This window comes from Micromys minutus (genome assembly GCF_963924665.1).
Source record: "Micromys minutus genome assembly, chromosome: 9".
Taxonomy (NCBI): Eukaryota; Metazoa; Chordata; class Mammalia; order Rodentia; family Muridae; genus Micromys; species Micromys minutus.
The window spans coordinates 24,793,145-24,808,155 of NC_137978.1; the positions used below are offsets into that span (position 1 = coordinate 24,793,145).

A 15,011-nucleotide genomic window follows, 5' to 3' on the forward strand; every position below is an offset into this window, starting at 1 on the left:
CCTGTGTTGTAACAGCAAAATGGAAGGTTATTAACAGTGCAGTATGAGAGACAAATGGAAGGTGGGCAGCTCTGGTAGGAGGCTTTCTGGTGGTCCCCACCCAGCATGGACATGAAGGAGCTCCTGTCACGGATCTAAGCTGCAAGGCCCTGAGCAGGGCGGGGGGAGGGTTTGAACCCCCTTCCATCCCACTCTCATACTGTCCACTGCCGTTCTCTTAGCTTTAGTCTATACCACAAATCACCAGGTAAAGTGTGCATTCCAGACCCCCAGCAGATCCTGAGACATCTGCTCTCTTGAGCTGCTTCAGGGTGATTCTGAAATAGGAGGGTTAAAGGACTGCACTTGGCAGAATCCCAGACCAGCCAGACAACTCTTGTTTTCCTTTGCATCTGAGATTCTAAAATTCTCCTGCTCTTATGTCCTCTGTCCCTTGCTGGTTTAGAGACCCAGTGGGGTTTCTCAAAGTCTCAATGTGTAGTTGCTGTGGTTCCTATCTTCATGGGGCTTGCTTACATAGTCTCGGGATTCCTGAGCACTCTTAAGTTTGCTGTCACTATGAGCTCAGAGCCAAGTGCCTTTGCAGAGTTTGCTGACTAAGCCTCCCACTGCAGTGGGAGCAGAAGCTGGGCTGATGAGAGGCTTCTGGTTTCTGGTCTGCGTGGGTCTTTGTGAACTCGTGCTGGGCAACATCCTAGCAGGATGGGGCTGTGTGCCTTAGAGGTGGCTGGCATCCCCCAGCAGGTGAAGATTCATGATGAGACAACAAAAACAGACTTCTACCAGAGCTGACTCACTCCTCAAGACAGCTCTGGAAATTGTAGGCCTTTGCAAGTAGATCCTATCTACCTTACAGATAGTTCCCGTCTACTCGGCTCCACAACTGGCTTGAGTCTGCACCTGCCTCGCGTGTGAGCAACTTCTCTCATATATATATATTTATGTACATATGCATATATGTGTATATGAGTCTCATATGTGTCTGTATACACACACACACACACACACACACACAAGTCATTGTTTTATTACATACATAGCATAAACTGGCTTTAAACTTGATCCTCCTGCCTCGGTCTTCTGAGTGTTGGGTTTGAAGACATGGATCGCTGCCTACCTTTCTTCTTTTCCCAGTTCTTTTTAGGCCTTCCCACTTAAGGAACAGAGAAAATAAGTAATTTGTATATAACTAGGCGCTGAATACACCAGCTATTGATGATGGCTGCCACTTAGTTTCTCCCTTATCATCAGCCACTGCCCCACATTTGTACCCTGTATAGTATCCCTGAGATAGGTATTGTGTCCCTAATAATGACAAGGCTTGGATTTGAAAAACAAGCCCATTAATTTTAAAGAGTGACGATTTTGACCAGTACCTCGGGTTCGGGAGGCAAAGGCCAGAGAGCAGTACAGAGAAGGCATTTCAAGGGGCCTCACACTGTGAGCTTATCTCTCCATCGGCAGTGGGATGCGTAGAGCCTCCTTGTTTGTGTGTAGTCTTGCTGCTGAAGGAAGGGCGACATTGTCCAGGGTGTTTGTGTAAGTAAACCATCTTCCGCCCTTGCATCCGATCGCAGAATGGCCAAGCATTGGAACTTAGCAGTAGGCCAGAATCACTTCCCTGAGACAATACCTTGGGGAGCCAAGATATTAGAAGGCTGAAGAAAGCAGCCCAACAGAATCACCCCGATTTTAAGAGTTCTCGTGATAAGCAGTGCTGAGGTTTGCAGAGTTGAACCAGAACTGAAAGAAAGCCAGTGCTACTCCCTAAGTCCACACCCAACATCTGTCAGCCGGAATCCCATCTTCAGCATCTTAGACTCCACCTCCTTGTCTTCACTGCCTCTCCTGGACACGGCAACCCCCTTTCATCCGCACTGCCCACCATGGCTCCTTCTCCTATTTAGATATGACATACTAGCATCTTAGATGCTCTTTCTTCACTTCATAATGATTTCTGGGTCAAAAGATGTCTTGATATGCCCGAAGATCAGACCATCTTCTCTCCAGCCTCACTGACCCCTCTCTGCCTTAGCCCTACTGAGCTTCCTTCAGTTTCTAAGCATTCTGGCTTTAACTTCTGAGCCTTTTCAGGCTGAGATCTCATCCTATAATAGCTTTTTCTACCCATCACCACCTGCCCACCACCCTTCAAAGCCAAACTCAAATATCCATCCTTGGAGCTGGCCTTTGAAGGCCCGTTCTCAACCCATTGTGTTTGGGTTAAATGTCGCATTCTTTGTGCTTCCTTTTATGGACCTTACAACGGAGTATTGTTGGAGCCAGTGAGCTCCTCAGCTGATAACGGAACCTGCTGCCTGGTCTAACAAGCTCAGTTTTATACCTGGGACCCACTAGTAGGGGAGAACCAACTCCTTCGAGTTCTCTATTGCCCTCAGCATGTATGCTGTAGTGTGAACATGCTTGTACATATGGACACAGAATAAATAAAGTATATTCTAAGTTTTTTTTTTAACCCACAGTATTATATAGTCAGCTATTTACCCGGCTCTTCCCCCACTCCCACCCCCACCCCCATCCCACCCCATTGATCTCTGAGTTCCTGCAGAGCAAAGAGCTGTCTTATTAATGCTCTGGGACTTAACAAACTAGGAGTTTAATGAGTGTTTATTGATTGTATTCACTCACTCTTTCCTCTCAAAATTGGTAGTTTGTAAAATTCCAAGAATCAGAATAAAATTGAAGGCAGGTGATCTGGGCAGTGTGATCTAAACCTTTTCTTTGGGGACTGGTCTTTGGGGGAATCTCATTTTTTCACTTGAGACTTTATTCCTTGTTCATTCTTTGAGGCAGCAGAGGAGCTGTGGAGCAGCAGGGCTCAGCTGGAAATGGGTTTTTCTTGTGGTCCAGCCACAGATCTGAATCTGGGCAGAGCCTTCCCAAGATGGGACGCTGGCTTCCCTTTCTGGGTAGGGAATCATCTTCACTAGGAAGTGGATGCTCTGCCACAGCCATACTGATGCAGATGAGGATGCTTGCAGCTAACCATGGAACTGAACATGGGGGGTCCCAATGAAGGAGCTAGAGAAAGGACTGAAGGAGCTGAAAGGGTCCTGCAACTCCATGAGAAGAACAACAATATTAACCAACCAAACCCTCCAGAGTTTCCAGGAACTAAAACACTAACCAATGAGCACACATGGAGAGACCCATGGCCCCAGGTGCATATGCAGCAGAGGATAGCATTGTCTGGCATCAATGGGAGGAGAGGCCTTTGGTCCAGTGAAGGTTTTCCCAGTGTAGGGGAACCCCAAGACCCTGAGTTGGGAGAGGGTGATTGGGAGAGGAAGCACCTTCATGGAATCAAGGGGTGGAGGAGAGAGGATGAGAGTGGAGGGAAAGGAGATAGCATTTGAAATGTAAATACAGAGAATATCCAATAAAAATGAGAAAAACAAAAAAACAAACAAAATAAAAGAAGCGGATGCTCCAAGCCAAGGGTCTTCTAATGGTTGGTTCTCTTTGGGTTCCACTGTTTAAGTGACAAGAAGATTGAACCCTGTATGAACCTTGACAAGATTCTGAAAATCAAAGTGCAGCTATAGGCAGGATGCAGCCAGGTCTGGCTCAAGTTTTCATGGTGTCACTTGGCTGGGTGCATGTGGCATTTGAGTGTGTGCCCTCACTGCCACCTCTCACTGTGTTCAGTTATATATGCACACAATACTTGCTTCCCAGAAAGCAGAGAGCATTTGATAAATTCAACAACAAACACATAGTGAGTATCTGACGTCTACAGAGATAAACTGTTCTCTTTGGGTTTTGCCCCATGGTAGGCAGAAATAAAGAAAGGAACCTGGGCCAAAGTCAGGACTCTGAGAATAATCTCACAGTGAAGTAAGTGGAGGTGAGAGCCACAGACAGAGACATGGATCTCTTCCTGAATACAAAGCCGAGATGAAAGGAGCCTAATTTTCAGCTGGGGAATTGGGTACCGCCTCCTGTGTCTGCCTGGTGGTCACATCATGCTGAGATACAGATACAGATGGGGGGAGGGCTTGAGGTAGGAAAGAGATGAAAATCTCAGACACCGAACAGATGGAACTTTGGTCTCCTGTGTTAACATCTACTAGGGATGCTTGCAGACTCCTTCCCACATGTGTAGGGGACCCCAGTAGAGGAGCCTCGAGCCTCCAGCAGGTGGTAAGCAGGTGGTTTTTAATACCCACTCCGCCTTGACTCTGCCTAGAAGACAAAACTTCTTGTACCATAGAAAAGTGCAAGGTGTTAGCTTTTTCCTTGGCTCGTTCAGTGACACCAAAGCTGTGCCTTTATTAAGGAGTTACATTTTGGGGCTAATACTTCACATTTTCTTCTAGTAGCATAGAAATAGCATATATCCCTCTCTCTAACAAAAACCATTTGAAATGGTTGATTTGGTAGTATATGTACAAAATGGTACATAGGATTTGGTAACGACTTGCAGGACTGACACATTTCTCTTGAGGTGAGTCATCCTGTCCTCTCTTAAAAAGTAGCAGCAGTGCCTGCCTCTTCCTACAATTTTTACAGCTCTCTGATGATGTGTATGCTAATGCACAATGAACACTGTGAACTCATGAAACTAGTTCAGCAAATAGTCTCAGGCCTAACTCTAGCCAGGGCTTGGCTGCCAGAGACTTTAGTTTAGCAAATTCTAATCAAGAACCGTATTTTCCTAGTAAGTGGTCAGAACGAAGTCACAGTGCCTGGTAGGTAATGCAAAAACAGTTGCAGGCTCAGAAAGCTGAAAAGACACAGAAAAGGTGTGTGTGTGTGTCTGTCTGTCTGTGTCTGTCTGTCTGTCTATGGCAGATCAATCTAATAGACTTCATGTCTGCTAGATAGGCACCATTGAGCTGTGTCCCCAGCCAGGATCTTTATGTATTTCAATCCCAGTTTGAACCCAGTTGTGTATTTCCTATTAAACTACTGACAGCTGCCAATCACAATGGATTATTTCATACAAATCTCTGGGGCAGATTCTGCATATTTACTTTGCTACCTGCTGGGAAGCCAACTCTTCTTACTCCAGTAGCTCCTCGGGTTCTCGACTCTTTCATCAATTCTCTCCTATGGCAACCGCGGGCTGAGCCATCTTGCAAATCGGTGTTTTGTAAACGTTTCCCAATCATGAGAAAGACTCAGGAAGGTCACATGCTGGGGAGGGGGAAGAATGCTGGGAATGAAGGCCGGAGGCTTGTCCACTGATCTTTCTTCCCAGTAAGTTGCTGAATCTCAGTGTCAAGACCCAGGCTTCTTGGCTCCCCCACCCCACCCCCACCCCTTCTCAAACGGTTGATATCATGGGGCTTTCGGGAAGATGAAATCACTGTGACTCTTTTCCTTGCTCCAGCTCCCGCTGATCAGAGTTTGTATTGGCTCATCTCACTTTTGGTCCCATTCTGGATCCCTTTATATAAAAAAAAAGGAAAGTAGTGTGGATTAATAACTAAGCAACTTAACTGTCATGACGCACTGGCCTTGAGAAATCGGGAATGTTAAGTTGCAGATTCAGAGCGCTGACTAAAAGTCTATAAATGTAGGGTTTGCCCTTTTGAAACCCTGGCTAGTCATTGCCTTAGTTTCCTGTCTGCACAGCGATTGCTGTGTGACCTTCGTGTGCCGCCTCCCCGAGTAAAAAAGCTGTGATTCGGGCCCTCTTCACCCACTGCCTGTGTTGGCTGCACCTCCTGCCTGTTCCTAGACCATCCCAGGCATTTGCTGATTTGGATCTTCTGCTTCGTGCCCTAGGTGTTCTTCGTGTCCGACCTCTTCAAGACTAAGACGAACCTCTCCCTGCCCACCCCTGCGATCAGGAGAGAGATCCTGTCTCCCGTGGACATTATCGACAGGAACAATCACCATAACATGGTCTAGGTGCTGCGGCCTCCGGAGCCTGTCTCTGAAGCGACGGCTTGACGGCGTGTTCCTGCTGCTCTCTAATCTCATCAGACAGTAGAATGTAGGGAAAAGCTTTTTGCCCGATGGATTTTGAAAACATTTAAAGAAAAAAAAAAAAAGCCTTATCTTGTGGCCTTCCAAAATAGGTTGTTTGCCTGTGTGGGAACAACAGTGCTGGAGTCCCGAGTGCTGGCTGTGCAGCTGGCTAAGTGTTCATGTTCTAGTGAGCACAGGCTTGTCGGGAGCAAAACACTAGAATAATTGAGCAGAGGCTGTGGTCACCTTTTGTGACCTGAAAAATCCCAGACCAGAACAGCTGGAGATCTTACGTAGCACACAAGGCTCGAACCAGCGCCAAAGCAGCCCCTCTGCCCGCCCCACTACTGTGACTTTGATTCAAGAAAGTTTTTGCTCTTCGAAATACCAGGAGTGAGCACACAATTTTTCAGTCGAGTGATCAGATCCTGAATCTGAACCCCAAGTCCTGAGGCCTCTGTCTTCTCCCCATCCCCAGGCTAACAACCACAGCCCCTCACTCTTAGAGATTAGGAGACCCTTTGTGGAAGAGTGAACTTCACAAATAGCACAAGTTCAGAAGACATGTAGGGTGTCTTCTTACACAGCACACTGTGACACGGAACCGCCATCACAGGGTCAATCACCGGGCACTTGCCGTGTAGAAACCTGTAGACTTTGGTTACTGCTATGTCCCCTTGAGATCATTGCTGGGTGCCTACCAGGATTTCATGTGAGGGCCAGGGATGTATAGGCATGGCCAACCTTTGGATCAAAAGAGCCTCAGTAAAGAGACAGGGAGGGAGAGGGCAGAAGGAAAAAATGAACCAACTCTTTTGGCTCCTTGGGATCAGAGCCAGAGTAGCAGACAGTCTCATGCCCAAACGGTTACCCTTGGAGATAAGGGAGCCCTGGGGTCTTTGCAGGACTTGATCTTGCTGTGTAAAGCACTATTGTCTCGGGGTTGACCCTTGAGACAGTTGTTGGTGGGTTCTGCTGGGCAGAACACATGGGTTAAATCTGTGTAGAGTTTCCCTCATCTTCTATCTGAAAGTGTCCTTCCAAGCAAGGTCCCACTCTAGACAGTAGACAAGAACCCTTCTACTGAACCTCCAAGGAAAAGAAGAAGGAAAAGAAAAAGTGCTTTTTAAATCTTTCAAAGGGCTACATGTAACCATATGGATCAACCACGTGCACATCTCCCAGCCTCCGTCCTTTCATTTCAACATATAGCAAGCTATGATTTTATATATAAATATTATATAAATAATGTATAAAACATTAAAAGTTAACTATGTAAGATATTATTTCTGAAACAGTTTTAGTTATATCCACTATGATTATAAACTGCGTCTCGACCTGTGTTATTTACTTTAGCTGCTTAAAGGAGCATTGAGGTTTTTGTTTTTTGGATTTTTTTTAATCTCAACTAAAGATATAGTTCTGTGGTAGCCATTGTTTTACAATGAAATAACTGCAACTAGAGAAAAACTGTATAAAAAAAAAAAACATTAAATTGTCAGTATTTTTGTAAGGTTCCGTTTTGTAAAGAGAATAATATTCAGACACTTTTGTGGCATACAAAGTGAGAAATGTGTATCTGAGAAACTAAACATGTATTAAATGTGCTTTTGAAATAAAAGCTCATAACATGACTAACCAAGGCGTTGATGCCTGGCCTGTGTAAGGGATGTTTCTCTGGAGTCTGTGGAAGGAGGATGGGCTACTGCAGCAAGGCTTCTCTCTAGTGGGCTCATCTTAATGGGCACCAGCTCCTGATTGTTCAGTGGCCATGACAGAGGCAGGAAGTAGAGGCTGTTCTTTTCGTCTCCGAAGCCTGTTTGCAGAGGGAGGCTGGGGGCTCACTCTCTTCACCAGCCCCTTAAAGGGATCTTTTGTGCTCTGCAGAGTTTCCATGGGGGAAGTGGGAGCTGTGGGTCCCCAAAGATAGATATGGAGACTTCTCTGTGGGCTTGGGGAGCTTGAGGGAGAGACATTCCCACAGCCCATATCAAAGGAAGGGCACTGTTCCTGGTCCCTGCTGTTGGGCCTTGTGTCACACCCCCTCTCCTCATCACCTAGAAGGGATAGGGGAGCTGTAAACTCAGGCGCACTGTGCACCTGGGTGCCAGGCCCCTCTACCAGGATGTCCCTTTGCATCCCAAACTTTCCTAAGGGCCTGTCAGTAGGTTGCAGGACAGGTCTTGCATTAGTTTATTTTTGCTGCTGTAAAAGTAATTACAGATTACTGCAACTGGGTGACTTGAAACAACACAAATCTGTTACCTTCCTGAACAGTCGGCCCTAAGCAGCGCTTGCCTTCTGCACCTGCAATTCCTTGGCTATGGGCCTCTCTTCTTCTCACTTGACCTTCTTCTCTCCTGTTCCTCTTCCATGGGTGGCATCTTGGTAATTGCCTGAACCCCAGACAATCTTAAATAACCTCCCTATGTTAAAGTCAGCTGATTAGAAAACTCAATTCCATCCGCTACTCACTTCCCCTGTGCTGTGTGACAGAGCATTCCGAATCCAGGGAGGGACCTGTGCAACCTGGGACCCAATGCAACTTACGAAGTGTGCTCTCAAAACTCAGGGACGGGGACAGGCATAGGATAGCAGTTCAGGAATTTAGATTAAAGGGGGAGAGGGGTCTAGAGATGGCTTGGGAGCACAACACGTAGCTGGCATGCATCGTTTTAATCCCTGGTGTTATCGTCTTCTTCTTCCTCTCCCTCTCTCTCCCTCTCACACACATGCACCTTGCAGCTCCTACCTTGCTTTGCCTCCAAGATGTTTACCATTTGCTACCCTCAACCGCCACCTCCACTACCCCGCCGTATTTGGCAGCCTTATATCTAAGATTCAGTACAAATTTTCACTTCAAGTCTGAAGAACAAAGGTTCAGAGAGACAAGAGGACTTGCTGGTGTGGGAGAGGAGAAGTGTTGGTGCTTCCGGAATCTAAGACATCTGAGATGATGACTCTTGTTTTTTTTCTCCCAAAGCGCTGAACAGCACTAAAAATAATAGCCCACACTTTGACCCTGATTCTCAGGGTATGATCCGTAGAGCAACAGTGTCTGCATCCCCAAGGAACATGGTAGAAGCACTGAGGTAGAGATGCCCCTTAACCTTAACCTACAGAATAGGACTCTTCCTATAGGTAAAATCTCCAGGGGACTCATCTGCACAACAAGCTTTGTCCCATAAACCAGCTTCTGCTGTGTATACTGTGTCTTTCTGAAGCTCACTTCAGTGCATGCCAGGTCAGACATCAGTAACCTCAAAGCTTTGTGAGCCAATTACACGAGAGACTCTGTAACAAGTGTGAGATTCTTCGGGTCAAAAGCATGCCTCACCGTGCCTGCATCCTCCCTGTCTGGGATAACATAGTCTCTGTTGAACCAGTTAACCAGCATCCAGGTAACAAAGCCATGTGACCATTAGTAACCACCAGTTAAACGGGTTTCAGATTTAGAAAAGCTTAAAACACTGTCCTTGGCTTTAGGAATTGTGGAAGATATCATGTTTTTATGAAGTACAGACAAGCCTTGCCAGCCCCAAGTCTGAATGCCCATTCTCCTGATTCAAGTGAACTTCTGTATTCCTTAGCTTAGTCCTACACACTTCCTACAGCCAGAGTGACCACAGTATTCAGTTGATTAGCTCCACGGAGTTAAAGTTACTCTGGTGCACTTTACTAAGAGAGAAACTGAGGCTCAGTTCATCTTTTCTTAGCTGACACCTCAAACATGGGATAAAACTGGAATTCAGACTCAAACTATTGCAGTTAGTCATTGACTAAGTATTTACTAATTCTTCCTAAGTCCCAGATAAAGACATCAATGTGGCCCAGGAGCAATAAAGGCCCATTAGGAAAAACTAGTTCCTTCTGGGCAAGAGAATGAATGTCTGGCCTGAGCAGAGAGCTAACTAACACTCTAAGCTGCTCAGAACAGAAAAGAGTTAATCTAGTTGGGCTAAGGAGCCACCTCTAGGAGTGCAGGCTCATCTTAAGCCTTGCTAAAGAGAGACTCGGGATTACCCCCTTAAATGAGATGCTATACTTTTCCTTCCCAAATTCAAGGTCCTTAGCACCCTTCCAACAAGCTGTCCTGAGGGTCAGTTTGCTCTGCTTGCCTTTCTGTCCTGAGTCAGAAACTTTTATTTGTTTATTTATTTATTTATTTATTTATTTATTTATTTACTTTTCTTGTTTTTTTTTTTTGTTTTTGTTTTTGTTTTGTTTTTGTTGTTGGGTTTGTCCTCCTATGTCTCTTTCAGATGCTGGCCGGAACTGAAGTATGATTTATCTAGGACTTTGGGCTCCCTTACTCTTTTTCTAAAGCTCTATCCCATGTGGCTGGACTCCATGCATGCTGGCTTACCTTAAACAGCAGACCTTCTCCATTTTCTTTCTTCAGACAGATAAATAATACTGTCCTCTGAATAAACTTTGGCTGTGCTTGACTTTCAACTTCCAAACTCATCCCCCACCTTCAGTTTGAAAACTATGCATGCCACAGGCTGGGTGGCTTTGCCTCCTTTCTCTATAGGTGACTACTTATGTGTCTACCATCTCTCTATTGATAGTAAGCCTCCTAGAGGGTGATGTTCATTCTTTCTCTTAGGAAAGGGCTGCAGACATTATTTGATAAACATTGATTAAACGGAGGATAAGGGCATCCCTCCCCCAGATGATGTATTAATGTGTGTACATTATATATATGTATGTAGGTTTATGTATTTTCACATATATTATTGAATGTGTCATTAGATATGGGCCTGCTCATTCTATTTTCTGAGCCTGGGTACCACAAACCTTTAGGTGGCATTTGTAAAGATGTTGTTGTGTTCACAGTTGAGAGTAGTCAGGAGAAAGAAAAGACAAACTGGTACAGAATATTTGGTTATTGTATAAAAAACCCACCAGTTAGCAAAATATAAAAACTTAGGTAGATAATGCCTTTGTCAGATGCAGTTAGGTGTGTCCAGAAGAGATTTGGTTTGGGTGTGCCTCTAAAACCCTCCATAGATAAGAATGCTAAAGAATGGAAAGTCCCTTAAGGCAAGTTGCTTGGGAGTGGTCTTTGCTGTATGGCCCAAGGTCATCTGGGTGAACTCATTGACCCCACCACAAAGGTGAAATGCTTCAGGCCCTACTGACTTGGCTGGGAGTCCCCCACCATGATGGTGACATAGTTCCTGGGGACCTTTGATAGAGCACCCCCCCCATCTTGGAATTTTCTTTTTGGGCTTGCAGGAAAAGCAGCTGGCAGGAGACAGTATCTAGTGAGAGAGCTAAGGAGCCCCCTTGGGTTTGGAGGATCTCAAGAGGAAGGTGGACTAGCTCAATAGAGGGACAAGAACAGCCTTCTAAAGAGCTAGCAGTTTAGTTGTAGAGTTGGGCTTGTAAAAAGATAGTTTGTATATAGTTAAGAAAACAAAGTTACCTTGCTGAGCTAGCTGGTTTTTACCTCAGTTTATGACTCCCAAGTCTTTATTAGTATAAATATTAGGTAATTTAAATGGTTATAACAAACAACTAGTATTTTGATGAGCAGATTGTGGAATATGTGGTCCAGGAAGTTCTCAATCAGAACTTCTTGCCAGGGAAGGTGCCTCTTATGTGTTGAGGCTTACGTGATGGCCATGAGGCAGCCCAGAACATCATCCCTGTATCCACTGGTGCTGCCAAGGCTGTGGACAAGGTCATCCCAGAGCTGAATGGGAAGCTCACTGGCATGGCCTTCCGTGTTCCCACCCCCAGTGTATCTGCTGTAGATCTGACATGCCGCCTGAAGAAGCCTGCCAAGTATGGTGACATCAAGAAGGTGGTGAAGCAGGCAGCTGAGGGCCCACTAAAGGGCATCCTGGGGTACACTGACGACCAGGTTGTCTCCTGCGACTTCAACAGCAGCTCCCACTCTTCCACCTTTGATGCTGGAGCTGAGCTGGCATTGCTCTCAATGACAACTTTGTGAAGCTCATTTCCTGGTATGACAATGAATACAGCTACAGCAACAGGGTGGTGGACCTCATGGCCTACATGGTCTCCAAGGAGTAAGAAACCCTGGACCCCCCCCCCCCAGCAAGGACACTGAGAGCAAGAAAGAGGCCCTCAGTTGCTGAGGAGTCCCATCCCAACTTGGCCCCCAACACTGAGCATCTCCCTCACAATTTCCATCCCAGACCCCCATAATAATAGGAGGAGTCTAGGGAGCCCTCCCTACTCTCTTTACCACCAATAAAGTTTCACTGCACACACCCCCCCCCCAAAGAATGTGGGCTTAGAATTAAAACAGAGCAGAATACATTGGCCTTAAATCTCCATGTAAGCTCCTCATTAATTAGCATTTTTCTATCAGCCAGCTATCAGGTGTGGCATGCCTTAGGCAGAAACATTATAGTTAAAAATGACATGATTTTTAAAGCCAAGTCTGGCTCCTATGAAGCACTCAAGTGGAAGACATATTATAATTTATATGAATGATGCTTACTGCTAAATTTCAAGACAAATAGAGTCAGCTAGATTTTGGGAAAGAAAGCACAATTTCTAGACAAATCCAAAGCACCAGCACAGCCTGTCAACTTTCTGTTTTATATGGTTAAGGAAGGGGCTCACATACAGAAGAGGAACCGAAGTCAGGTAAGCTGAGAATAAATCCACAGCATGCCCCACCTCAGACATCTGAACTGTGTCTATAATCTATCTTCAGAGGTTCTTTAGAAAGAGAACGACACGATTTGACAAGCTTTTCTGTTTGGTTTGGGTTTGGGTTGTTGTTTTGGTTTTGGTTTGGTTGTTCAGGACAAGAGTTTCTCCACGTAGCCCTGGCTGTCCTGGAACTTTCTGTAGACCAGGTTTACCCTGAACTCACAGAGATCAGACTGCCTCCGCCTTCAGAATGCTAAGATTAAAGTCGTGTAGCACCACTGCGAGGCTTGATTAATGTTTTTAAATAAATAGTGTTGACGCAGCTTGGCAAGCACATCAAGGGTCCTATAGAGTTTGAACTAATAATTTTAAGCGTAGAAATTTTTAAAGGGGATAATCAGAGACAAAATTATGTATGTGCAAGAATAAACATTGAAGTGTGTTCACGATGACAAAACGACATGCTAAGTAATTAACGATGATTAGATAAATTATGATATGCTCAGCAGCTAGATTTTTAAACAATTAATGCATCCAATAATGCTTTTAAAAAGTAAAATATTTAAATAATATTTAAAGTGCTTTCCATGGAAATCTGACTCCCTAAGTTCAAGCCTAGAGCCCAGCTGTAGTGGCCCTCCTCTGTGAGGTCAGCACTGGAGTCCTCAGCACTGACTGCAGTGGAAAGGAAAGATCCTGCTTCCTCAACCAAGTGAGGAAGAACCAACTCTCAAAAGCTGTACTCTGACCTCCATGCCCACGAAGGCTGTGTCAGCCCTCCCCAAAATATATACAGTTTTTCAAAGTATCTTTAAAGATACACAAGAGCCTTCACAATGAAGCTCAACTGAAAATAATTCACAATTTAAAAACTGTGATTTGCCTGGACATGTGATGCACGTCTATAATTAATTCTAGGACTTGGGAGATGGTGACTAGACAACCAGGAGATCAAGGCTAGCCTTAACTCTATACTTGGAGGCCAGCCTGGGCTACATGAGATTCTGTCTCAAACAAAACAAACAACAATAACAAAAAGACGTAAATAGCAATGCAGTGAATTGATTCTTTTTTAAAAGTAAGGGAGAACTATGCAGACTAAATAGTGGAAATTGAACCCTGACCTCTCAAATTTAAACTGTACTGACCTTTGTGTAGCGGGTATTAATGATTTCCTTTTTTCCAAGTTCTCTTTTTTAATGATACAGTTGCTTAGTTGTAAAATTTCTAGATATTTATCATTTATTTTACTAATAGCAAAAAAAAAAAAATCAAAACAAAATTTATTAAAAGCTTTTCTCCTCTATTTTAGATTTGTTTTTCAGTTTTGAGACAGCCTCTCACAAAGCCTGACATGGCTTCAAATTTACTGTGTAGCTGAGGCAGTCTGTCTTTTTTTTTTTTTTTTTTTTTTTTAATAGTCTCCATAAATGTAGAATGAATTCATAGCTGTGCTGGCTGGTTTTATGTCAACATGGCAAAAGTTAGAGTCATCTGAAAAGTAAAAATTTCAAGTCAGAAAAAGGCCTTCATAAGACTCAACTGTTAGGACATTTTCTTAATTTGTTACTGATGGAGAAGGGTCCAGCCCATTGTTGGTACTGTCTTCCCTGGGCTGGTGGTCTTGGGGTTCTATAAGAGAGCTGGCTGAACAAACTATTATGCAGCACCCCTCCATGGCCTCTGCATCAGCTCCTGCCTCCAGGTTCTATTCCTGCTTGAGTTCCTGTTAATTCTTTCGTAATAAACTACTACGGGGTGGGACTAGAAGCCAAACAAATGAACCCTTCCCCCAGCTCCCACCCCTAACTTGTTTGGCCATGTGTTTTATCACAGTAATAGCAATCTTAACCGGGACAATAGCTTTGACAACTTAGAAATCTTTTTTTAAAATGATCACTCTGGGAGGCACTGCGCAGAGCAGATTGAAAAGAGGCTGATGTGGGAGCGAGATGACACCATTCTCACTGCCCAAACAAAAGGTGATGAGGTTTCAAACGTGATGGAGGGCAAACTTGATACGGATTCTAGAAATGGGAAGGATTAGAACTGGAAAGACTTCTTCCTCTGTGGGTGAGGAGGAACCCAGAGGCAAGCACGGTGCCTGCATTTCCCACCAACAGTCCTCCAGAGAGTGTCCTGATCTTAGAGGGAGGGAGGGATCATAGGGTAAAGGCAGTTTGGAGAAGACAGCTGTGGCTTAAGTCCTGCTTTGGACATGATTGGAGCTACTCATGGGACATTAAGATGGACAAGTCAAATGAAAGCTGCACCTGCAATTGCATAGTCCACTGATACCTATTTACTGAGCATCTACAGTGTTCTTCCAAATGCTGCGCACACACAGCAACGCACACAAGAGAGCAGAGCGTTTGTTCTGGTTGGGGACTGGATGCTCTCTAGCTCAGTATAGACATCTGGGCTGGAGGCAAACT

General features: G+C 44.8%; 1 protein-coding gene across 1 annotated transcript in view; it reads left to right on the plus strand.

Annotated features, from left to right (window-relative positions):
• Positions 1-7,555, plus strand: part of PLPP3 (phospholipid phosphatase 3) — a 71,903-nt gene extending 64,348 nt beyond the window's left edge. The window contains exon 6 of the mRNA XM_080920588.1: positions 5,755-7,555. Within this exon, the coding sequence (XP_080776714.1) occupies positions 5,755-5,880 (126 nt within the window). The 3' untranslated portion in view covers positions 5,881-7,555. The remainder of the gene's footprint in view (positions 1-5,754) is intronic.
• The last annotated feature ends 7,456 nt before the right edge of the window (positions 7,556-15,011 follow it).